This window comes from Pleurodeles waltl, chromosome 4_2 (assembly GCF_031143425.1).
Source record: "Pleurodeles waltl isolate 20211129_DDA chromosome 4_2, aPleWal1.hap1.20221129, whole genome shotgun sequence".
Classification (NCBI taxonomy): domain Eukaryota; kingdom Metazoa; phylum Chordata; class Amphibia; order Caudata; family Salamandridae; genus Pleurodeles; species Pleurodeles waltl.
This window is the reverse complement of record NC_090443.1, coordinates 191,102,845-191,129,780: the sequence shown is the minus strand read 5'-3', so window position 1 is coordinate 191,129,780 and position 26,936 is coordinate 191,102,845. Positions and strand designations below refer to the sequence as shown.

The 26,936-nt window shown below is 46.5% G+C and overlaps 1 protein-coding gene across 2 annotated transcripts in view; it reads right to left on the bottom strand.

The window, feature by feature from the left end:
* Positions 1-26,936, bottom strand: part of IMP3 (IMP U3 small nucleolar ribonucleoprotein 3) — a 279,600-nt gene that overhangs the window by 114,156 nt on the left and 138,508 nt on the right. For both annotated transcript variants that reach the window (XM_069231072.1, XM_069231073.1), the window contains exon 6: positions 1,063-1,135. In XM_069231072.1, the coding sequence (XP_069087173.1) occupies positions 1,063-1,135 (73 nt within the window). The remainder of the gene's footprint in view (positions 1-1,062; positions 1,136-26,936) is intronic.

Below are 26,936 nucleotides of genomic sequence, written 5' to 3'. Positions count from 1 at the left end.
GGCCTATCTTCTCCCGATTCTTGCTTTGAGTAAGTGTCTTGGATGTAGACTGTCTGTGCCTGTTCTTCTTCCATGACATCAAGATGCTGTGTACTTTTCAATGCCATCTCTAACCTTTGGGCTCTCCGATCTCACAAGGTATTCTTGGATCGAAACGATTGACAGGCCTCACAGTCCTCTTCTTGGTGGTCTGGAGAAAGACACAAATTACAAACCAGGTGTTGGTCTGTATAGGGAAACTTTGTGTGGCACAGAGGACAGAATCGAAATGGAGTCCAATCCATCAGTCTTCCACGCAGAAGGCCCGAACAGGCCAGAGTCGGGTGCACACGCCCAAAAGGGCGAAATCTATATTCCGACAGTACTATCGGTTCGAGGCTAGATGGAACGCGATCAAAACAATACCGAGATTAAATGAGTTTTTGTAAGGTTTTCAATTCAAAATCTCAAATCGAGAGGAAACACGTCCGAACCAAACAGCGGAAAGAAAACAATCTAACAATGGAGTCTATGCCCATGCGCACTGTAATCGAGGAGAGGAGTCACTCGATCCCGTGACTCCGAAAAGACTTCTTCAAATAAAAAACAACTTGTAACACTCTAAGCCCAACACTAGATGTCGGACGAGCTATGCATAGCATGTGTATCTGCAGCTACACATGCCATTAAACATTATATATATATATATATATATAGTCTTTTTATATAATCATGTGTGGAATCTTTTGTGGTGTATTCATTGAGGGTGTATTCATTGAGTCATTGGTGTGAGTGTGTTGCTCAAAAGTTTTCCACATTGCCTCTGATAAGCCTGCCTGCTCTGAGCCAATCTACCAGGTGGTGAGCACAGGTTAACCTTGGTGTGTAACTTACTTGCTCTGACTAGAGTGGTGGGTTCTGCCTGGCTAAGGTGCATGCCCTAACTCATAACAGAAACCCCACTTCTAACAAACCTAATCAACTTTAAAAAACTGTTTAAAATGACAAATGAGAACCTATTGAAAAGGGGCACCACCTAAAAAGCAAATACTTAATTTGGCATGAGATTCCTTTGGTCTTTACCTCTTCGTTGTACTCCATGACATGCTTTTTAATCTTCGATGAATCTACCCATGTTACAAAGTCTTCCATGTTTCTAAAGACAACAGAGAAAGAGGTTAGCTAGACAGTGCTCAGGTGTTCTATTTGCTTACAGCAAAGAGCTTCTAATCACATTATAACAACCAGGCACTGAGAAATAGTACATGGTCATTTGCTTGTGGTTAAAAAGTAAATTAGTGATCATTCAGACAGACGTCATGTATTCATTCAGGTAGGTTAAGTCAAAGTATCTTTATTCGGTCAAATATATATGACTATAAAAGCACACAGGATAAAAAGAATTGTCATTTTTTTCAAGCAAGGCATGAAAAAACTAAAATAGAGTGACACATTTCATCTAACAATTAATTAAAAACAGAGTAATAAAAGTCTTCCCAGTTTGCAATAAAAATGCATTATTTTTCCCTTAGCTTCATAACAGCAACAATATAGCCGAATACAGCAAAGCAAACTTTAAAAGAGGGTAAACTATGCAGGTGTTTCTTCCACTCCTTTGTAGGAGGTAAAAGTGCTTGTGCAAGAAGATTGGGCATGAACAACGAAGTCTAATAGTACGATATGAAGTGCAAAACAATGTAAAATTTACAGTAGATTGGGGGATGACAGCATCACATAGACAGCATTTCATCACCATTGCTACATTTCATTTAACAATGAACTAAAAAACAAAGTACTAAAAGTCTTCTCAGTTTTCAATTAAAGTGTATAATATTTCCATAGCTTCATAGCAGCAACAATATAGTTCGGTACTGCAAAGCAAACTTCAGGAGAGGCTAAACTCGGCAGGTATCCCATCTCATCTTTGTAGGAGGTAAAGTGCTTGTGCAAGAAGATTGGGCATAAAACACAAAGTCTAAGTAAGCTTCCATGCCCGATGTAGTAGAAATTAGCATGTAACTAATGACAGAGCCCATATTAAGTGATCTCTCAAATCTTATCTCCTGCCTGTATGATTCTAATCTTTTTTTGACCATATCTTTTAGTTTGAGGGCCAATGCATTCAGGAGATTCAAAAAGGGGGCTTACTCCGAGGCTCTGAAAGGTATTTTCAATGTATACCAACCTAGGGATAGCAACCATGTTATCTAAATTTTAGACAGTCCTCCAACACTTTCCTTGAAAAAACAACCCTTGGTGTACTCCATATCTTCAGTCATAATAATAGAGGGGCCATACCAGCTTGGTCCTCCAGAAAAAACAAAGTGCGATATAAGGCTTGAGGTATTTTTGGGGAATGCTAGAAGCCTGTACAGGAATTTATTTTAGGCTACCTGCAGTTTCCCCAAACTAGTATGACCCCCAAACTCCAGCTCCACATGTGCTCACTGCAAGGCACTTACTCTAGGTCATCTCCTTGATCGGCTTGTTACCCGGCCTTTCAGCAAATCTGAAAATCATTTCACAGGCTGCCCCCATCTTTTGCAATCTCTGGTTAATTTACCTGTACGATGTCCCATTAGCGTCCAGCGGAATACCTAGGTGATTAAAAGAAGGCACCTTTTCTATTGCAGTCCCCAGTTACGTTTAAAAAAAAGACAAAATTGTCACTGATGTACGGCACAACTGCCATTGATCTGACCTTACAGCATTGCTGCCTTGTTCAAAGAATTGCACAATATAACTTGCATTTTTGGAGTTAAATGCATGGATGTCAATAGTCCTACATGGAAGAGCTGGTGTCTGACATGATAGTGAGAGGTGTTCTCTAGAAACTTGATTCATCACTTATGTGAAGTTTCACAGAAAAAGACTGAAAAGGCAATGTAATTTTCATATGTTGTGATGGCCCATTGATTGCAGGCCAAAACTTGCATGGGTGCTGTGAAAAAATGGGTTGTTATTGACTGGTGTGTGAGCCCTGGTCAAGCAGCAACCACAATTCTTGTCAGGCTAAGGCACAAGCAGACCCCCAACTAAATCTGTGCTCACCCTCTGCGTGCTTGTCACAGAGCAGTCATGCTTAACAGTGTAAACACCGCACAAAAAGGATTCCACACCAGCTTAGAAAAAATAAAGTGGAATTTAATCTGACAAATAAATTAAGACTAAAATGAGAATAATCCAATAAGTAGAACTTGAGTTCTACATTTTTAGAGAATAAACTGTAAAATAGCACTTAGATGCCAAAAGTACCAACCTGGGGAATCTGGTCACGCCGAATTGGGACAGTCAAAAATTCAGGCCGATCACGATGGAGTGTGGGCCGGCTGTAGGGAGCCAGCTAGGCCAGCTGAACCAAAGTACCATAAATCTGGATTGTAGAGCGATGTGTCAGTTCCGAACCAAACAGTAGAGGACATGCACCAATCTTCTCCACACAACAGTGGCGATACACCGGTTCCAAGAGGCAGTGAGACTGCGTGCAAGCTTTGCATCGACAAAGATGGGTTGGGCAATCGAGGTGATGCATCGATTGAGAGGAGTGCAGGGGCTGCAAGGGTGAGTTTCGGCATTGTCGAGGCTGCTTCTTACAAGGAACTTGTGCCAAGAAAAATGCTGCAGTGTGTTCAGAAACTGATGCGCTGCTTTCAAGATATGAGGTACAGTGAAAATGCGATTCTGTTTGCACGGTTCCGACCTAATCAGGAAAGGTGATGCATCAGTTTTCTTCACCCACCAGCATCGATGTGGCAATTCTTCTCCCACAGCAGAGAATGCATTAGTTCTGCTGGAGCAACCACCTTAGGCCCACTTCCAAGGGTCAGGGACTGCGGTGGCCCCACTTGGCTGGGCAAACACAAATTGCAGAGTCCAGGTGCCGGAGCAGGGTGGTTGGAAGTCTGTTTTGTCCCTGAGACTACAGAACAGGAGACCAGTCAACTAGCCTCTGGGTTCTGCGTTGGAGAAATTCATGTCCAGTCCTTCTCACTCCCAGGTATGAGGACAGCAGGCACAGGTCAGCAAAGCAGGAGTCCAGTAGAGTGGCAGTCCAGCAGAGTGGCAGTCCTTCAGCAGCACCTCAGCCCTTCCTGGCAGGGTATCCACTGAGTTGCTGGTGTCGGAGGTCCAGTTCTCATACCCAGTGGTGCCTTTGATGTGGGGGGGGGAGACCTCAAATGTACACCAATTTCCTGTCCTTCCTTCCCGGGCTCCGGACTCACAACGGGGGGTATGCAGCCCTTTGTGTGGACAAGAAGGAGTCTATTCAGATCTAAGTGAGGCTGGGTCCAGCTCCTCCCTTCCATCCTGCCCAGGATGACCCATCAAGTCACACCTAAGTTTCCTTTGCGTGTGGCTGTCTAGGGGTAATACACAAAGCCCAGCTGCCCCCCAGACTTGTTACCAGAACTGCAATTTAAAATCTGACTTCACCATAAGTTAATATTTTAAATTAGGATTCCAGAAACACCAAACATCAAAACGTCTATCTCTTCCACTCTGTGAATTACACTTATAAAATGTAATAAGGTAATCCCAATGTTAACCTATGGGAGAGATAGGCCTTGCAGTGGTGAGAAAAGAATTTTAGAGCTATGCACCACCAGGGCAAGTAAAACTTAAAAGTACATGCTCAGCTTTTTAAATACAGGACATCCTGCACTGGTGCTACCTGGGGACTACCTCAGTGGTGATATATTTATTAAAAAGAAAGGTTTAAGCCTGGCAAATGGTTGACTTTCCAAGTCAAAATGGCAGATCAAAACTACACACACATGCGCTCTGCAATGGCAGGCCTGAGACATGCTTAAAAGGCTACTCAAGTGGGTTACACAATCCGCACTGCAGGCCCACTGGTAGCATTTAATTTACAGGTCCTGGGCACCTGGAGTGCATTTTACTAGGGACTTGTAAGTCAATTAAATATGCCATTTGGGGGTGAGCCAATGTAACCACGTTTTAGGGAAAGTGCATAAACATTTTAGCATTGGCCAGCAGTGGTAAAGTGTGCAGAATCCAAAGGCCAGCAAAAACAGTCAGCAGAAACAGGAGGTCTGAAGGCAAAAAGTCAGGGTGAAAACCACGCCAAGAATGCCAGGTCTAAAAGGTGCCATGTGCCCTAAATGGAAGTGTTGTGTGCTGCATGAAAGGGACAGACATAGTCCAATTGTGTTCTGGTAAACTCAGTTTCTGTTGTGAATTGGAAAGGTGGAACATGACTTTACATTTGTTACCATGTCAGAGAGTCATTAAGTTGCTCTCCCCCTTTATAAAAGAGACTTCAACATAATAGCTCAGAAAATTACTACACGGGTTGATCACAATGCAGTACCCATTCTTGCCTTCATGTGCACATAAACAGTTTCATCTGTATTTTGGGATTTTCCATTCAAATCAAAATAGCTCATTTGTTGATATTGCACTGAACAATGATTTAAAAAAAAAAAAAAAACTTATTTTATATTAATGTCCATTCTAAAAACAATCTATATGAGAACAGCAATCCATATCCTTGCAGCTGACTTGTTAGATGGAGAAGCAGTTTGCTTGTGATCATAACAATAGCTCCAAGCTTCAGCCTTGTATCAGTGCCCTAATGGATTAAAGAGCAAGAGCCTGCCCTCATGATGGTGGAACACTGCCTTTCAATGTCAGCCTCTTCAAACTAGAGGCCAAGAATTATGTGTATCCTCACAGACCCCCAGTTCTTACAGACCCTACACACTCCAACCTTAAACAAGGATACCATTCCACACAGTAACAAATCAAATCTTCTTAAATTAGTATGTCCGTTTTGGTGAGTTGCACAAGGTCCTGACCTGCCATCTACCAGATCTCAACCAATTCCCTGAACAAAGAGGTGAGCACAGTTCTCTCTTAGGTGTGGTTGTGGCAATCACTCAGGCTGCAACTTTATCTCCATGTAAGGTGCCATAAAACTTCTGCATTGAGGGTGGCGTGACTGTCATCCCAACATGGCGGTCGCACACTTGCAAGGCTCCTGCCGTTAGCCCATATAACCTGTATTTTCACAGGGAATTCTGAGCCTCTCCACAGTTGTTCCTACAGTGGACACCCTTGGGTACTGCTGATGAGCCCAGAGGCATCAGACCAAGCAATTCCCTGCAGGCGCGGACTGCAACAAACCAAACCATTCAGCGTGAAGGCTGCAGTCGTTTACCCTGGCACTCACCTGGCAGCCAGAAGAACACATACACCTACCCCCTATTGCCCCAAATGGGGCAGGAGGAGGGAGAAAGGTGAGTGTCTGGGCTTTGAAGGGGGCTTCACAAGGACGGTGTTCCCTTTCCTTCGCTGCGCTCTCCTCAGGGCAGCCTTAACGACCTGGAGCTGATTGGATCAGACCCATGCTGAAGCAATCGTTCAGCCTTAAGATCAGGACTTGGGCTCTCACGCTTCTCCCCCCAGGGCAGCCTAAACAGCCTGGAGCAGACTTGCACGGAGTGGCTGGGCCCGCACTGATTGAGCTGGGCTCTAAACCCAGATCCCTGGACTCTTCATCCTGGTGACTCCGGCCTGGATGACTCATTTTGGCCCCCTCTAAGACATAAATCGGACTTGCCTGGCTTCTGGGAGCTGTACCCTCCATTCTCACACAGACTATGCTACCGTAGGCACGACCTCTCGTGGGGCCCACTTGAGGAGGGGGAGAAGTCACTGGAGAGACACAGAAGTAACACCTCCCCCTCCTCTACGAAGGGGGGACTCACAACAGGACTCTGGGGGGACTGAGGCCTCCCCACACGCCCACATCATCACCAGGAAAACCATCACGCCACAATCTACTCTGTAGAAACTGCCTGATTGTTGGGGGTGCTGTGGGTGACCCCTATGGACTTGCCCACCCTTCTGGAGGTGCCACAAAGTGGTGGCTGTTTTGGATCTGGAGCTTGGGCACCAGTAAATAGTCTCTGAAACTTTTCCTCTCCCTCACCTCAATCTCTAGCCAGGTGCCTACCGCTGGGGACTGCTCCTACTCACCCAAGGTTGTTACATCTGGGGTAAGCGGGTTCCTGGGGATGCTCAGTGCTTCACCTATCACCTGGGCCTCACAGAACACTTGCTTCAACTGCACTCCCTCTTTCAGAGCATCTCCTGGTGCCTGTGCCACCCTTGGCTCCACTTGACATTGCTTCACCTGTGGATGAAATCAATCATCATGGGGCGCACAGGCCTAACAAGAAGGAATAAACTTCCCCCAGAGGGACTCCTCATACTCAACACGGAACCATCTCATCAAAAGACTGAAACAAACTTTACCAAATACTATTTGCAGTCACCTCCACTAGAACATCCTCAAAATCTAAAACTTTTGCTACTGCACTGGAAGTCAACATCCTCTGGGACAAAGACCAGATATGTTTGGATAGAGTATTCCAGGCAGAAAAATCAGTACAAGTAGGGTAATCCCATATTTGAGGCGCTCTTCAACCACAGTGGGACTTGGAAAGCCAGATTCGCTACTAGGAAAACACAATGAAAGATGCAGAGGGTAGCTCCCGGCAAAACAATGTCTGTGTGGTGGGGATGCCAGAGGGCACAGACGCAATAGGGCTTCATAGAATCTTGGTTCCGGAGTTTTGACCCGGCCGCCCGAGGAGTTCTCTTCCTTCTGCTTCAAGGAACACGCTCACAGGGTCTCTGCGAGGCATCCTGCCCCCGCAGGTTTGCCCCCTCTATTTTCAGAATCGTAACCCAATCCTCTATGTCACCTGCCAGGAAAAACATTTCAAATACCAAAATCATAATGTCATGCTAATTCCATACTATACTCTGGCAACACAGCGGCAACAGGCATCCTTTACAGGGGGTAAGAAGAAAGTGAAGGAACTCAGCATATAATACTCCTTGCTCTTCCCTGCCTGCATGAAGATCGTCTTTAAAGGTAAAATGATCTTCATGGGCCTGGGACTGGGCAGATCCCCACAACAACTCATTGCAATCTATAATTTACCCCGAATTGTCAACTGGGGAGTTGAAATGTAGCCGGACGCCAGGGTAGACCCAGTCCCTGAGCTCAGTTACACCCCAGGGCCCTTTCCCAGAACAAGCACAACTGCTTGTCGCACCACTTTAAAAGTGTTGCAATATTCAGACACCCCCCGATGTCGCAACACACTGAGAAACAAGATGGTTTCTTATCTCTATGAGTAGTTTTGCAGCTCGAAGAATTTCCATTATTCTGCTACGTAGTGGCCAGGTCTGGAATTCTCCCCTCTAGTAGTAGTCCTTCTCACTTTTTGTTGATGGGCATCGATGGTTCCACCATTTGGTGTCCTAGCTAGCCTCCTTTGACGTCATAAACCCTTTCAGAGAAGCTCACTTTCGTGGCAGCCATCTTCAGATTTCTTTCTTCTGCACATCTCTACCATCTTCTAGGGGAAGTGGGTGGGCTGCTTGCGAATCCAGAAAATTCTTTAAGCTGCAAAACTACGCCTACAAGTTAAAAAAAAAAAAACATTGTTTTGCGACCGCAAATCTTTTCTAGATTCACATGCTGTGCATTGATTTTTGTAGCAGGTTTTTTTTTTTAAATCTTATGGAGGTTGGCCTGTAGATGGGTTTAAATTAGTAAATAGATGTTAGATCATTTTTTGTCCCACTTGAGCTTCCTTGTTCATTTGAATGACTAAGCAATAATGTTTAGTAAACGTATGGACTGATGACCAAGTTGGCGCCATTCAAAATGTCCTGTGAAGGTATATTTGCTAGAAAGCCAATGGTTGCCCCTTTTTTCCTGGTAGAGTGCGCTTTATGTTTGGCATTTAATTGTAATCCTAAATTTGCGTGGCATATTTTGATGGTTTGTGAAATCCATTTAGCAATTGTACAATTTTTTACTGGTTTACCCAGATTGTTATCTGAAAGGAAACAAATAAGTGGTTTGTTTTTCTACTTGTCTTTGTTCTTTCCATGTAGTACATGATTGCTCTTCTTGCTTGATTTTTTGGTTCTTGGAAAAAACTTGGAATTTGAAAAGTTTGATTTATATGAAAATATGTAATTATTTTAAGTAGGAAATGAGGATCTGTTCTCATGACTGTTCTGTCTGTGTACGTGAAGGTATGGTTCATGAATTGTAAGCGCCTATAGTTCACTAACTGTGTAGCAATGTCATTCCACCAGAAAAGCGGTTTTCAGCCTAAGTCTTTTTAGCGACCTTTTGTGCAGAGGTTTGAAGGTTTTTCTCATTAGTTATGTTAGTACTCATTTAAGATTCCCTATGGGTGCTAGCACCTGTCTGGCTAGTGCTATTTTCTTTGCTCCTCCCAGTAAACGTCTTATGACTGGTGTAATTAAGAAGCTTCTTCCTAAATGCCCTCTTGTGTAAGCGACAATAGCTGTTTATAGCTGCATAAGGGAGTTTGTAGTCTAGTAGAAGTGTAAAGTATTTTAGGACTGTAGTGTCTTTAGTGCTTTGCTGTAATAAGTCAATTTTTGGCACTACTGCAAGTATCTTTCTCAATTTGCTATATAACATACTCTAGTTGTTGGCCGTCTTGTCTCTTAGAACTGCCATACTTGTTTTCTGGTAAGTCTAGATGTCCAAACTCTATGTCTTCAGGAGCCATGCAACCATATTTAGAGACTCTAGTTCTGGATCGAGCACTCTCCATCCCCTCCCTGAGAGTGCCAGGTCCAGTTATCCCTTATTAGTAGAATAGAGGTGTTTCTAGCAGCTTAGACTGATAGAGGTAGCTATGGCAAAGCAGCTTAGGCTGAACTAGGAGACATGCAAAGCTCCTACTATACCACGTATATAATATAGCACAATATTATAAGAAAACACAATACTCAGAGTTACTGAAAATAAAGGTACTTTATTTTAGTGACAATATGCAAAAGCATCTCAGAGGATACCCTCACTTAGGAGGTAAGTAATATACACTAATGATATGTACACAAACCCAAAACAGGTAAGTAACAGTAAGAAAAGTAGTGTAAACAATGTAGAATTACAATAGGATGCAATAGGTAGACATAGGCCTAGGGGCAACACAAACCATATACTCCAGAAGTGGAATTCGAATCACGAATGGACCCCAGGCCTATGGGAGGTTGTAGAGGGTCGCTGGGACTGTAAGAAAACAGTAAGGGTGTCCAAAATACCCACCCCAATACCCTGAAAAGTAGGAGTAAAGTTACCCTACTACCCCAGAAAGACAGAATAGTTGTGATAGGGGATTCTGCAAGAACCACAAGCACCAGCAAAACACTGAAGACGGATTCCTGGACCTGAGGACCTGTAAAGGAAGGGGACCAAGTCCAAGAGCCCACTAAACCCCGGATGAAGTTGCAAAAGGGCTGCCTCCGGTTGGAAGAAGCCGAAGATTCTGCAACAACAAAAAGGGCTAGGAACTTCTACTTTGGATGGAAGATGTCCCACGGTGTGCTGGAGGTTGCAGAAGTGTTCCAAGGCAGAAATACTGCAAACAAGCCTTGCTAGCTGCAAGAGTTGCGGTTGAGGGTTTTCGGTGCTACTGGGGACAAGGAAGGACCAGGATATCGCCCCTTGGAGGAGGAGACAGAGGGGGGGCTCAGCAACTCAGAGAGCCCCCACAGAAGCAGGCAGCACCCGCAGAAGTACCGGAACAGGCACTTAGAAGATCTGAGGACAGCGGTCGACTCAGTCACAAAGGAGGGTCCCACGACGTCAGAGTCCAACTCAGCGAGTTGGCAATGCAGGACGGAGTGCTGGGGACCCAGGCCAGGCTGTGCACAAAGGAATCCTTGGAATAGTGCACAGAAGCCGGAGCAGCTGCAGATCACGCAGTACACAGGATTACTGTCTGGCGTGGGGAGGCAAGGACTTCCCTCCACCAAATTTGGACATAAGGGCCACCGGACTGTGGGAGACACTTGGACCCAGCTCCTGTGTTCCAGGGACCATGCTCGTCAGGATGAGAGGGGACCCAGAGGACCGGTGATGCAGAGGTTTGGTGCCTGCGTTAGCAGGGGGAAGATTCCGTCGACCCACAGGAGATTTCTTGTTGGCTTCCAGTGCAGGGTGAAGGCAGACAGCCCTCAGAGCATGCACCACCAGGAAACAGTTGAGAAAGCCGGCAAGATGAGGTGCTACAAGCTTGCTGGTAGTCTTCTTGCTACTTTGTTGCGGTTTTGCAGGCGTCCTGGAGCAGTCAGCAGTGGATCCTTGGCAGAAGTCGAAGAGGGAAGTGCAGAGGTACTCTAGTGAGCTCTTGCATTTGTTATCTTAGGAATAGCCCAGAGGAGAGACCCTAAATAGCCAGAAAAGGAGGTTTGGCTACTAAGAAAGGAGGCTTGGCTACTGAAATAGGTAAGCACCTATCAGGAGGGGTCTCTGACGTCACCTGCTGGCACTGGCCACACAGAGCAGTCCTTTGTGCCCCCAACACCTCTGAATCCAAGATGGCAGAGGTCTGGGACACACTGGAGGAGTTCTGGGCACCTCCCCTAGGAGGTGCATGTCAGGGGAGTGGTCACTCCCCTTTCCTTTGTCCAGTTTCGCACCAGAGCAGGGCTGGGGGATCCCTGAACCGGTGTAGACTGGCTTATGCTGAGATGGGCACCACCTGTGCCCATCAAAGCATTTCCAGAGGCTGGGGGAGGATACTCCTCCCCAGCCCTTCAAACCTATTTCCAAAGGGAGAGGGTGTAACACCCTCTCTCAGAGGAAGTCCTTTGTTCTGCCTTCCTGGGACTGGGCTGCCCAGACCCCGGGAGGGCAGAAACCTGTTGGAGGGGTTGGCAGCAGCAGCAGCTGCAGTAGAGACCCCGGAAAGGCAGTTTGGCAGTACAAAGGTTCTGTGCTAGAGACCCGGGGATGCATGGAATCGCCCCCCCAATACCAGAATGGTATTGGGGTGACAATTCCATGATCCTAGACATGGCCATGTTCGGAGTTACCATTGTGACGCTACACATAGGTAGTGACCGTGTAGTGCACGCATGTAATGGTGTCCCCGCACTCACAAAGTTCGGGGAATTTGCCCTGAACAATGTGGGGGCACCTTGGCTAGTGCCAGGGTGCCCACACACTAAGCAACTTGGCACCCAACCTTCACCAAGTGAGGGTTAGACACATAGGTGACTTATAAGTTACTTATGTACAGTGAAAAATGGCTGTTAAATAACATGGACGTTATTTCACTCAGGCTGCAGTGGCAGTCCTGTGTAAGAATTGTCTGAGCTCCCTATGGGTGGCAAAAGAAATGCTGCAGCCCATAGGGATCTCCTGGAACCCCAATACCCTGGGTACCTAGGTACCATATAGAAGGGAATTATAAGGGTGTTCCAGTGTGCCAATGAGAATTGGTGAAGATGGTCACTAGCCTGCAGTGACAAATTTAGAAAGCAGAGAGAGCATAAACACTTAGGTTCTGATTAGCAGAGCCTCAGTGATCCAGTTAGGCACCACACAGGGAACACATTCAGAGCATACATTATGAGCACTGGGTTCCTGCCTGGCAGGATCCCAGTGAAAATGGGGGTAACAAATCTTCAGCCTACTCAGTCAGCTGGTACTGTGCCCTTGATGTACAGAGGATCCTTGGAGGAGTGCGAGTAACCCTTCTCTGCCCTCTGTTTGACTGCTCTGCATGTTGTAGGCTCGTTGAAGGCTTCTCATCCTGCATCAAGGATACTGGGTAACATAGGCATGAATTGATTCTGGTCTGAGAAGGCAGGAAAGTTTCCAAGAGGAAGCATGATTGAGATTTTTCTTCCTCTACATGCACACCATATTTGTCTGTTGCACTTTATTAGTTGTCCATACAGTGTGATGTCATCTGGAGGCGATGGTCTTGGGAAATAGGTATCGACTGCCTCACTGGGGGGGTCTGCATGTTTCGATGTCCAATCAATGGGTTTTAGCATAATCTGAACTCTCATAGCTCTGCTTTGAGGCATTGTTTTTTCTTTTCAATCTCAATGGATCGTTCTTCGGAGCTGACCTTTGTCGAAGATTTTGTTTTCAACATCAAATACTCCTTCAAGGTTTTTGTTTTCTTGTTTTCGCTCAACACCTTTTTGGCGTCTCCCCACCTTTCATCTCTTTCGAACTTGAAATGTCTTGACTCTGATCGTCTCTTGACGTTTTTGTCTTTTCAGGTGTTCGACCACCTGCTGTAGCCTTACAATGGGACCCAAGAGGTTCTTTTTGAATCTGCTTGCCTTTGGTTGGCGATTTCTTGGGTGCAGATGCAGTTTTAGATTCTATGGTCCTAAACTCTCCTCCTGCATGTTTTTTGGAATCTTCTGAGGTGCCTTTTCTCTCTACTTCCGATGTTCCCTTTCGACGTTGACGATTCGCAGCTCAATGTCTGAACCTTCTCCTGCCTCTTCCGCAATGTTGTCATCTTCATTGCTCAAAGGCCCAGGTCTTTCAAGGATGGTGTTTATCTCTGACACTCTATGGCATAGTCAGTCTCTGCTTCTCTTTTACCATAAATGTCTTCGGCTTAAACCATGCACAGGCTTTGCAGTCTTTACTTAGACGGTCAAGAGGTAGACAGAGGTTATACACCTGGTACTGGTCCTTCTACACAAAATTATGGTGGCAGTTCGAACAGAATTGAAATGGGGTCTTCTCCATCACACGTAATGAGGAGCCCCCATGTCCGGGCAATGCTCTAAACCACCTCAAATCTCCTTTCAACGACAGGAACCCTCGCCGGCACCTTTATTCAACGAACTACAATGATGTTCTGCTGATGTTTCTGACAAACTCAGTCCAAACTTCACTGTCTTCCACATCTTGGAGAGTCCTCCACTATCATAATCCTGCCTTACCTTCAGTGGTGTGGGCCCTAAGTGTCCCGTTTTGATGGGCTCTTTACTCTACCTTCATGGATTGCCCCCCAAACTTCAGCCGTAACTCCCCCCACCTCCCAAAAAGAAATTACTTTTATTGCTCCTCAGCAGTTTGATTGTATGGGACTTGCACACTGCCCAGTGTATTCTTCAACTGTTGAAATCTGTTTTTTTGTCCTTGTTTCCTTTGTTATTGTGATGTTGTACTGGCTAGAGGAATGGGACTTTCACACCTCTCCTCACCAACCCCTTCCTCTCCCTCCCATACCTCCCTCCCGGTTGGGTATTCACTACAAGAGGACCCTTAGGAGAGCCCGGAGTATGTTCCATGACACAGTGAACGTATTGTACCCAACCTGAACTATGACCTCGAAACCCTCATATACCTGGAGCATTCAGGGCATGTATAGCCCCGTCAAGGGTTACAAGATCCACTTTTAACCGCAACGACACAGGGTTAACATTGATTAACCTTTAGGAATCCCACGTTAGCCCAGCTATCCATGCGACTAGCACTCTGGCCTCACCTCTGTTGGCTCATAGGGGGCAACTAACTGCACAAATGAAGCAAGACTGACAGGTCACCCCCTCCAATGGCACTCATGGTTGCAAATGCTGTTGTGTTCTCCCAGTGGCTCCTTCAGTGGTCTCTCTCTGATGTCTGGCGCCTCCACAGCCCATCAACAAGAAGTATCTTTTTTATTCACCTGTACCCGAACTCTGTGCGCTTAGATAGTATGGTCTGCATACTTGAATTCCCACTAGAGTCACAATCACCGACTATCTTGGCAGAACAATCTCAGATAACAGCCCAATGTTAATGTCCTTTGAGGGTGGAAACCGTCGCCCACACTCAACCTCGCATGGCAACTTCCTTCTTCCTTACTCAATAATGGCATCATTCGAGATGAACTGGCAACATGACGGGTTGACTACTTTGAAACTAACGAGGGCTCGGCCTCTTCACAGGATTGCAGAGTGGGAGGCTATCAGTGTTTGCCTGCAGCCTTTGTATTCGGATGGCAGTGGGCACCTGCCACTCCCTAGAGTAGGATTTATATAACAGAGAGGGATATGTTGCAGTTGAGCATCGGGCGGCAGCTGACCCCACCTACCCAACCAGACGACCTTAAGTGCCTTTCATAAAGAAGAGGCTAGACTACTCGAGAAACTCTGATGCTTGGACTGGTCTGCATACTCAGCACGCATGCACACAGAGGTCAATAAATCAGGCTGGTTACTCACGTGTATCCTCTCAGAGGATACACATGAGTAGCCAGCCTGGCTCCCTCACAATTCTTCGTGATTACTCGGGTAGGCTGGTCTACTCGCAAAAAAACCTGTCACACTTTCCTCCCTTTCTACAAAGCCCCTTTACACCACCCCCATCACTCTCAGAGTGTGACTTTGAGGGACACACCCTTCCTAGAATTGACCGGGCTACTCGTACTTAACTAGACGATTCCATTACCCCCCAGGAGGTAAATGCTGCCATAACAGAGCTGCCCTCCGGTATGAGGCCAGGACTAGACGGCCTCTCCGTAGACTTCTAGAAGGCTGACATCTGCACCTTAGTTCCTAGACTGGCCCATCTTAATTAGGTGGCCCTCCAGGCAGAGTTTCTCCAATATTTGCATATTGCCGTGCAAAGACATCCACACAATAATGTTTAGTAAATGTGTGTGGGTTTGACCAAGTGGCTGCTTTGCAGATGTCAACTATTGGTATATTACCCAAAAAAGACATAGATGCTCCTATTTTACAAGTCTTGTGTGCTCTAGGAGGTATGAGTAGAACTCTTAGCTTTCACATAGCATGACTGGATAGATTTCATTATCGAACTTGATATACCTGCTTTAGAGATAGCCTTCAAAGTATGCGGAGAGGAGAAAGCACCAAAGTTGGTTCGATTTACGAAAGCCTTTAGTCCTATCAATAGAGTAAATTAATGCTTTTTTAACATCCAAGCTATGTAGAGCCCTTTCTACAACTGAATCGGGTTGATGAAAGAAAACCGGTAACTCAACAGATTGGTTAAGGTGAAAAGCAGAAACAAGCTTTGGAAGAAATTGCAGGTTGGTACGAAGAACTACCCTATCCTTATGTATTTGGAAAAAGGGTGATCGCTACCAAAAAAGCTACTTTCCAAGACAGAAAATGAAGTAACGGTTAGAATGGGGGTCCCATGAGTCTGGTAAGAACAATAGTAAAATTCCATATTGGTGCTGGAGGTACCCTAGGTGGAATTACTCTTAACACCTTCAATAAATACTTTAATAACAGGGATTTTGAAGACTGTTAAATGTTGTTTGCACCTTGTAGCAGTAGCAGCATACCTACAAAACAATCATTTTGCCTCTTTTGGCCGCAAGGCTGGAGGAGATAATGAGAATAAAAAGGAGGAGTCACCCACCAGTCAGGACAGCCCTTAAGGTGTCCTGAGCTAAGGTGACCCCTACCTTTAGAAATCCTCCATCTTGAGTTTGGAGGATTCCCCCAATAGGATTAGGGATGTGCCCCCCTCCCCACAGGGAGGGAACACAAAGGGGGTGTAGCCACCCTCAAGGACAGTAGCCATTGGCTACTGCCCTCCCAGACATAATCACACCCCTAAATTTAGTATTTAGGGGCACCCCAGATCCTAGGAAATCAGATCCCTGCAACCTGAAGAAACAAGGACTGCTGACCTACAAGCCTACAGAGAAGGAGGAAGCCGACAACTGCTTTGGCCTTAGCCCTACCGGCCTGTTTCCAACTTTGAAAAACTGCAACTAGCTACACATCAGACAGGGACCAGCGACCTATGAAGCCTCAGAGGACTGCCCTGGACTGAAGGACCCCGTGAGTAACCAGAGACAGCCCCCCTGAGCCACCCACAGCGTTGCCTGTAGAAAGGATCCAGAGGCTTTCCCTGACCGCAACTGCCTGTAACAAGGGCCCCGACGCCTAGAACCAACACTGGACCTAAAGGAACCAAACTTCAGCGCAGGACTGACCCCCCAGGCGACCCCCTGCCTCGCCCAGGTGGTGGCTGTCCCGAGAAGCCACCCCCAAACCCCCCCCCCCCCCCCCCCCACCCCTTGTGCCGGTCTGCACCGCTAGAGTGACCCCCGGGTCCCTCCATTGTTTTCTACCTTAAACCCGATGCCTGCTTTGCACACTGCACCCGGCCGCCCCTGTGGGTGTGTTTTGTGTGCATACTTGTGTCCCCCCCCAGTACTCTACAAAACCCTCTTGGTCTGGCCCCCGAGGACACAGGTACTTACTTTAGGAGGCTGGCCTGGTTTGTAGCGGTACCAAGGGGTACTTACACTCTGCACCAGGTCCAGTTATCCCTTATTAGTGTAGAAGAGGTGTCTAGCAGCTTAGGCTGATAGAAAAGGTAGCTTAGCAGAGCAGCTTAGGCTGAACTAGGAGACGTGTAAAGCTCCTACTATACCACTGGTGTCATATGCACAATATCATTAGAAAACACATTACACAGAAGTACTAAAAATAAAGGTACTTTATTTTTATGACAATATGCCAAAAGTATCTCAGTGAGTACCCTCAGTATGAGGATAGCAAATATACACAAGATATATGTACACAATACCAAAATTATGCAGTAATTGCAATAGAAAGCAATGCAAGCAATGTACAGTCACAATAGATTGCAATGAGAGCACATAGGTATATGGGCAACACAAACCATATACTCTAGAAGTGGAATGCGAACCACGAATGGACCCCAAACCTATGTGAGCTTGTAGATGGTCGCTGGGACTGTAAGAAAACAGTGAGGGTTAGAAAAATAGCCCACCCCAAGACCCTGAAAAGTAGGTGTAAAGTGCACCTAAATTCCCCAGAGAGCACAGAAGTCATGATAAGGGAATTCTGCAAGGAAGACCAACACCAGCAATGCAACAACGATGGATTTCCAGACGAGAGTACCTGTGGAACAAGGGGACCAAGTCCAAGAGTCACACTCAAGTCGGGACTGGGCAGATGCCCAGGAAATGCCAGCTGTGGGTGCAAAGAAGCTGCCACCGGATGGTAGAAGCTGTGGATTCTGCAAGAACGAAGAGGACTAGGACCTTCCCCTTTGGAGGATGGATGTCCTACGTCGTGAGGAAGCTTGCAGAGGTGTTCCCACGCAGAAAGACCGCAAACAAGCCTTGCTTGCTGCAAGGGTCGCGGTCAGGGTTTTTGGATGCTGCTGTGGCCCAGGAGGGACCAGGATGTCGCCAATTGCGTGAGGAGACAGAGGGGGCGCCCAGCAAGACAAGGAGCCCACTCAGAAGCAAGCAGCACCCGCAGAATTGCCGGAACAGGCACTACGAAGAAGAGTGAACCGGAGCTCACCCGAAGTCACAAAATAAGGTCCCACGACGCCGGAGGACAACTCAGGAGGTCGTGCACTGCAGGTTAAAGTGTCGGGGACCCAGGCTTGGCTGTGCGCAAAGGAAATCCTGGAAGAGTGCAAAGGACCGGAGCAGCTGCAAATCACGCGGTACCCAGCAATGCAGTCTAGCGTGGGGAGGCAAGGACTTACCAAACTTGGACTGAAGTCACTGGACTGTGGGAGTCACTTGGACAGAGTTGCTGAGTTCCAGGGACCACGCTCGTCGTGCTGAGAGGGGACCCAGAGGACCGGTGATGCAGTCTTTTGGTGCCTGCGGTTGCAAGCGGAAGATTCCATCGACCCACGGGAGATTTCTTCGGAGCTTCTAGTGCAGAGAGGAGGCAGACTACCCCCACAGCATGCACCACCAGGAAAACAGTCGAGAAGGCGGCCGGATCAGTGATACAAGGTTGCAGTAGTCGTCTTTGCTACTTTGTTGCGGTTTTGCAGGCGTCCAGAGCAGTCAGCGGTCGATTCCTTGGCAGAAGGTGAAGAGAGATGCAGAGGAACTCTGATGAGCTCTTGCATTCGTTATCTAAAGAATTCCCCAAAGCAGAGACCCTAAATAGCCAGAAAAGGAGGTTTGGCTACTTAGGAAGGAGGATAGGCTAGCAACACAGGTAAGAGCCTATCAGAAGGAGTCTCTGACGTCACCTGCTGGCACTGGCCACTCAGAGCAGTACAGTGTGCCAGCAGCACCTCTGTTTCCAAGATGGCAGAGGTCTGGAGCACACAGGAGGAGCTCTGGGCACCTCCCAGGGGAGGTGCAGGTCAGGGGAGTGGTCACTCCCCTTTCCTTTGTCCAGTTTTGCACCAGAGCAGGGCTGGGGGATCCCTGAACCAGTGTAGACTAGCTTATGAAGAGATGGTCACCATCTGTGCCCATCAAAGCATTTCCAGAGGCTGGGGGAGGCTACTCCTCCCCAGCCCAGACACCTTTTTCCAAAGGGAGAGCGTGTAACACCCCCTCTCTTAGGAAGTCCTTTGTTCTGCCTTCCTGGGCCAAGCCTGGCTGGACCCCAGGAGGGCAGAAACCTGTCGGAGGGGTTGGCAGCCGCAGCGAAACCCCAGGAAAGGTAGTTTGGCAGTACCCGGGTCTGTGCTAGAGACTCGGTGGATCATGGAATTTTTCTTCCCAATGCCAGAATGGCACTGGGGTGAAAATTCCATGGTCTTAGACATGTTACATGGCCATGTTTGGAGTTACCATTGTGACGCTATACATAGGTAGTGACCTATGTATAGTGCACACGTGTAATGGTGTCCCCGCACTCACAAAGTCTGGGGAATTTGCCCAGAACGATGTGGGGGCACCTTGGCTAGTGCCATGGTGCCCACACACTAAGTAACTTAGCACCCAACCTTTACCAGGTAAAGGTTAGACATATAGGTGATTTATAAGTTACTTAAGTGCAGTGGTAAATAGCTGTGAAATAACGTGGACGTTATTTCACTCAGGCTGCAGTGGCAGGCTTGTGTAAGAATTGTCAGAGCTCCCTATGGGTGGCAAAAGAAATGCTGCAGCCCATAGGGATCTCCTGGAACCCCAATACCTTGGGTACCTCAGTACCATATACTAGGGAATTATAAGGGTGTTCCAGTATGCCAATGTGAATTGGTGAAATTGGTCACTAGCCTGTTAGTAACAATTTGGAAAGCAAAGAGAGAGCATAACCACTGAGGTTCTGGTTAGCAGAGCCACAGTGAGACAGTCATCACACAGGGAACACATACAGGGAACACATACAGGGAACACATACAGGGAACACTTATGAGCACTGGGGCCCTGGCTGGCAGGGTCCCAGTGACACATACAACTAAAACAACATATATACAGTGAAATATGGGGGTAACATGCCAGGCAAGATGGTACTTTCCTACAGCAGCCTCCTTAGTAAATTCCCCAGGAGAGGCTAGATCCCACTCAGGGGAAATATAGAGACCACTTTTGGAGTCCCAACCCTGAAAGTCTCCCAGGGGCTCAGCGATCTCTCCTTCCTCCAGGAACTGCCTTCTATACTCCTCCAAAAGCCTCAGAGCCCTTCTTCCTGAACGCAGCCTGGCCTCTATCCTTGAAGTTGACATAGAATTGGGCGATGCCGACATCAGCTGACGCGGTCCAGGACAGACACCCCGATCTCCGGAATCGTACACTGCCAGATCCATTAGCGTCATGGATAAAGGTGCTCTCTTCCCCGGCGGCGACTGGATTCGTGGCGAAGTCATCAGTGCCACCGGATCCACAGAAGCCACCGGCGAAGGTCTCCTCGGCGATGCCAACAGCACCGGACCAGCATACTCTGCTGGACAGAAGGGCATGAATGGCATCAACTTGTATGAAGCCGGAACACCCAATCCAAAAGCCCAGGGACCTGAGGGACCAGCCGGTGCACCACCAGGGGCCATGGAGTTAAAGATATTAAAATCCCTGATCTGCTCCTGGAGCCGGGAATGCTGGATACTCCTGCGGCTTTGGGGCTGGATCAGGCACCTCCGACTGTGCTGCAGGCGAGAAGCCAGGACTCTGGGAAGGCTCAACCACCTCAAACACCGACGGCGCCGGAGAAGCCTGAGGGCTCTCAGGCTGAGGAGTCACCATCGGACTGACATCCCATGTCAGACGACGCCGAACAGATGGTGAACTCGACCAGGATCGGTTCCACTCCAAACGGCGCCAGGAATCATGTTGACGCCGTGAGTCATGTCAACGCAGTCTCCTGTGCGATCTCGAGGACTTCCCTGAAGATGACCTCCGATGTCCATGCTTCTCTTTATTGTTGGCCATGGCCAAAAACTGCTTGGCCTTACGCTCCTAGAGCACCTTGGAGTTCATTTTTTGACACAAACCACACTCCTCCACGTCGTGCTCGGAGCTCAATCATCACAAGCAGTCATTATGCGGGTCAGTCACCGACATACGCCACCCGCACTCTCTACAAGGCTTGAACCCTGATTTACAAGGTGGAGACATTTTAACAAACTAACACCTTCAAGAAACAGTAGCTTCCCAAGAGCCAGGAGATAAACCGTTATGCTTCGAAGGCACGGAAAATAGGGAACTGACGTCACCACGCCAGCGAGGTCCTCTTATTACCACAATGACGTCAGACGGAGTCGCATGGGAGTCAGGCAATAGTGACTACCTCGTCGACATGCAGAGCTGGGAAGAAAATTTCCATTGAACGCTGGCGCATTGGGAGAATTAATTAGGTGAGGAATCCACAGGTGGTTGTATCCATCAGAATAATTCAATCTTATTAATTGGTTATTTTTGAGTCACTGCATTGTAATTCGCAATAAGGTATGAACAATGGTGGCACATAAGGGGTTAATATTCTGGTGACAAAGCAATGTAAAGAGAAAAAATAGGATAGCTGATAACACATGATGTAGGCCCTTTGTAAAAATATCCCATAATCAAGGTTCTGGTGGCCAAAATGCATCCGGTGTACCGGACAGCTGATTTACCTTAAGAAATAAACAGCAACTTGGGAGTATGTCTTACTTTTCTCGTTTTTGGAAAGGAGAGAGGAATGTTATACACACACACTATATATATATATATATATATATATATATATATATACACACACACATATATATATATATATACACACACACATATATATATATATATACACACACACACATACATATATGGAAAATGTCACTTACCCAGTGTACATCTGTTCGTCGCATGAGTCGCTGCAGATTCACATGCTGAGCACAGTCCGCCGTCTGGTGTTGGGCTCGGAGTGTTACAAGTGGTTTTTCTTCGAAGAAGTCTTTTCGAGTCACGAGACCGAGGGACTCCTCCTACTTCGATTCCATTGCGCATGGGCGTCGACTCCATCTTAGATTGTTTTCCCCGCAGAGGGTGAGGTAGGAGTTGTGTATTTTAGTAATAGTGCGCCCATGCAATGGAATGAATACGTATGTACATAATAAAGGTTAAAGTAATATATTTACAAATGTACAAATGTTCAAGATCTACTTCTAAACGGCTACAGGCTCCCGGGGAGGCGGGTGGGCGCATGTGAATCTGCAGCGACTCATGCCACGAACAGATGTACACTGGGTAAGTGACATTTTCCGTTCGATGGCATGTGTAGCTGCAGATACACATGCTGTGCACTGACTAGTAAGCAGTTATCTCCCGAAAAGCGGTGGTTCAGCCTGTAGGAGTTGAAGTAGTTTGAAATAATGTTCTTAGTACAGCCTGACCTACTGTGGCTTGTTGTGCAGTTAACACATCTACACAGTAGTGCTTGGTAAATGTATGAGGCGTAGACCATGTTGCTGCCTTACATATTTCGTTCATTGGAATATTTCCTAGAAAGGCCATGGTAGCCCCTTTCTTTCTGGTCGAGTGTGCCTTTGGTGTAATAGGCAGCTCTCTTTTTGCTTTAAGATAGCAGGTTTGAGTACACTTTACTATCCATCTAGCAATGCCTTGTTTTGAAATTGGATTTCCTGTATGAGGTTTTTGAAAGGCAATAAATAGTTGTTTTGTTTTTCTAATTAGTTTCGTTCTGTCAATGTAGTACATTAGTGCTCTTTTGATGTCTAATGTATGTAGTGCTCTTTCAGCTACAGAATCTGGTTGTGGGAAGAACACTGGTAATTCTACTGTTTGATTTAAGTGGAACGGTGAGATAACCTTTGGATTTGTTCTTAGAACTACTTTATTTTTATGTATCTGAATAAATGGTTCTTGTATGGTAAATGCTTGAATCTCGCTCACTCTTCTTAGAGATGTGATGGCAATCAAAAATGCAACTTTCCACGTTAAGTATTGCATTTCACAAGAATGCATGGGCTCGAAAGGTGGACCCATGAGTCTTGTTAAGACAATGTTGAGGTTCCATGAAGGAACAGGTGGTGTCCTTGGTGGTATGATTCTTTTTAAGCCTTCCATAAACGCTTTAATGACTGGTATTCTAAATAGTGAAGTTGAATGAGTAATTTGTAGGTAAGCGGATATTGCGGTGAGATGTATTTTTATGGAAGAGAAAGCTAGATTTGATTTTTGCAAATGTAGTAAATATCCAACTATATCTTTTGGAGATGCGGTTAATGGCTGAATTTGATTATTCTGGCAGTAATACGCAAATCTTTTCCACTTGTTTGCGTAGCAGTGTCTAGTGGTAGGTTTCCTAGCTTGTTTTATGACCTCCATACATTCTTGTGTGAGGTACAAGTGTCCGAATTCTAGGATTTCAGGAGCCAAATTGCTAGATTCAAAGATGCTGGATTTGGATGTCTGATCTGTTGTTTGTGTTGTGTTAACAGATCTGGTTTGTTGGGTAGTTTGACATGAGGTACTACTGACATGTCTAGTAGTGTCGTGTACCAAGGTTGCCTTGCCCATGTTGGTGCTATTAGTATGAGTTTGAGTTTGTTTTGACTCAACCTGTTTACTACATATGGAAGGAGAGGGAGAGGGGGAAAAGCATATGCAAAGATCCCTGACCAGTTCATCCATAGAGCATTGCCTTGGGATTGATCTTGTGGGTATCTGGATGCGAAGTTTTGGCATTTTGAGTTTTCCTTTGTTGCAAATAGATCTATTTGAGGTGTTCCCCAAATTTGAAAGTAATTGTTTAGTATTTGGGGGTGAATTTCCCATTCGTGGGTTTGTTGGTGATCTCGAGAGAGATTGTCTGCCAACTGGTTCTGAATCCCTGGAATAAATTGTGCTATTAGGCAAATGTGGTTGTGAATCACCCAATGCCATATTTTCTGTGTTAGGAGGCACAACTGTGTCGAGTGTGTCCCTCCTTGTTTGTTTAGATAATACATTGTTGTCATGTTGTCTGTTTTGACAAGAATGTATTTTTGGGTTATTATGGGTTGAAATGCTTTCAGCGCTAGAAATACTGCTAACATTTCCAAGTGATTTATGTGAAACTGTCTCTGATGTATGTCCCATTGTCCTTGGATGCTGTGTTGATTGAAGTGTGCTCCCCACCCTGTCATGGAAGCATCTGTTGTTATGACGTATTGTGGCACTGGGTCTTGGAAAGGCCGCCCTCGGTTTAAATTTGTACTGTTCCACCATAGAAGCGAGATGTATGTTTGGCGGTCTATCAACACCAGATCCAGAAGTTGACCCTGTGCTTGTGACCATTGTGATGCTAGGCACTGTTGTAAGGGCCGCATGTGCAATCTTGCGTTTGGGACAATGGCTATGCATGAAGACATCATGCCTAGTCGTTTCATTACCATTCTGACTTGTATCTTTTGTGTTGGATACATGGCCTGTATTACTTTGTGAAATGTTTGAACCCGTTGTGGACTTGGAGTGGCAATCCCTTTTGCTGTGTTGATTGTCGGTCCTAAGTATTGCTGCGTTTGACACGGCAGAAGGTGTGACTTCGCGTAGTTGATGGAGAAACCTAGCCTGTGAAGGGTTTGTATGACATATTTTGTGTGCTGTGAACACTGTTTTAGCGTGTTGGTTTTGATTAGCCAGTCGTCTAAGTACGGGAACACATGTATTTGCTGCCTTCTGATATGGGCAGCTACTACTGCCAGGCATTTTGTAAAAACTCTTGGCGCAGTTGTTATTCCGAATGGCAACACTTTGAATTGGTAATGTATTCCTTGGAACACATTAAACGCGCTGAAAACTTTGCCGGGTATCGAGGAGGAGGAGGTGGGCAGCAGCTGTGTGCTGCCTTCAATCAGGGCAGGAGCCCTTTAAAAACACGTAAGCGCTCCCGCTCCGCGGGACGCGCTGAAAACTTTGCCGGGTATCGAGGAGGAGGAGGTGGGCAGCAGCTGTGTGCTGCCTTCAATCAGGGCAGGAGCCCTTTAAAAACACATAAGCGCTCCCACTCCTTGGGACGCGCTGAAAACTTTGCCGGGTATCGAGGAGGAGGAGGTGGGCAGCAGCTGTGTGCTGCCTTCAATCAGGGCAGGAGCCCTTTAAAAACACGTAAGCGCTCCCGCTCCGCGGGACGCGCCCGGGCAAAGCCCGGGCCAAGGGCGGGCCCGTCATTGCCAGGAAGAGGCAGGGCAGGGCCACCCCCCTGACATTTACCTTAAACTGTGGTCTCAGATAACCACTTTCCATTTGACTGCCCGTAGGACAAACTCAGCTTATTCACACTGCGGTGGGGTAGCCTTCCCCCAAAGCTCCAGGCCTCTACCTAGCTAGTGGTCAATTACCAATATTAACCTGCCTTTGCTCGCCCCGCTGTGATCTTACTTGAATCTCCCACTAAATATAAGGCCCTTGGTTTTTAGTAAAATGGGCCGACGACGTGGGGGGGGGGTTGGACGGGAAATTGCACTCTAACAAAACCCTGGACGGCTTTTTACAAAAGGCCGTTGGGGAACTTGAAAGAGAAATAGAATTAGTGCAATGTCGTCTTGCTGCCCCTCCTTCTGTATCCATTAGTTCAGCCCATGATGGCCCAGTCTCACAGCCCCACCCGCGACTAGAGCTCCAGTCTGTCCCGATTATCCATTCCCCTTCTCCGTCCAAATTCCCCAAGAGATCCAAGATGACACTCCAATCGCACCTGCCATTTGTGCCGCACCAACTTCGTTGGTCCAGTGTCCCCCAATAGAAGGTTCCCTTACTTTAACTGAATCTAATACCAAAGGGAAAAGGAAGCGTAGGGAACCTGTCCTCAAAAATAAACGATCTAGAACCTTGAGTCCCTCTAATCTGGCCCAACCTTCTATTAATGATATGGCATCAATCTCCTTACACAATACCAATAACTCCCATGCAAATGAGCTTATTAGGGATCTCATAAGAGATGAGCTCTCTAAACTACTTCTTCCTATCTCCAACCGTCTTCAAATAATTGAGGACAAACTTGATAGTCTTACGAGCAGTCAGCTACCAACAATTTCTTTACCTGTAGAAATTCATCCTAATCATGACTCTATTGTTGCCATTAGTCACACTGGCCAAATACCCAAAACTTTTCCTCCTATTCTAAATCACGACTGGCCTAGTTCTGCTAAAATCCCCAGTATCCTGACGAACAAGCCCCATATGGCCTTAGCTCCCTTACTAAAAGGAACCGCTTCATGGAATAATCTAGCTACTAATTCGGGAGACGGCCCCCCTATTAGGGAATTCTCACAACTAGCATACCAGAAGATGGATAAGAGTAGTGACTCTCAAGAACCTAAAGTGCTTCATTTACCACCTGAATCATGCCCTTATGTTCTTATTATATCAAATGTTCCTGAACTCAAACCTCATTTTTCCGAATCCTTCATTGAACTCAAAAATAAGGTTATCCACTGGTTGCATGTGAACGCGGGGTTTGCTTTTTCCATGTCATCTTCAATATTGATGGTGAGAAGGGTAGGGTGGGTGGGCCCTCTAGCGAAGATCGGTGTTGGGGATTGTATTGTCATTAATTTTAATTCCCCCGATCTTGTCCAACGACTTTCTTTAAATGCTAACAGACTTTATCCTACAACTGGCAAAACTTCTCTTTGCAGGTTACAAGTGTTTTATCCACCTTCTATGTCGTCCTGGAGTACTCAATCACCACCATTATACGGGGCCGGCTCGGTTTCTTACACACTGCCTACCCCCGCAATTGGTCCTAGACGTCCTCTATCCTCTCTCTCTGAGGCAGATTGACTAGGAGATGCCTTTCAGGATGTGGTATTGTCTAACTGCGAAGCTGAGTCCATTTGCCCTATTGGTCTTAACATCTCGGCCGATTTTGTTGTCCCGGGTTCACCCAAAAGTTTAACATGTCAAGCAACTGAGGAATGCATTTCT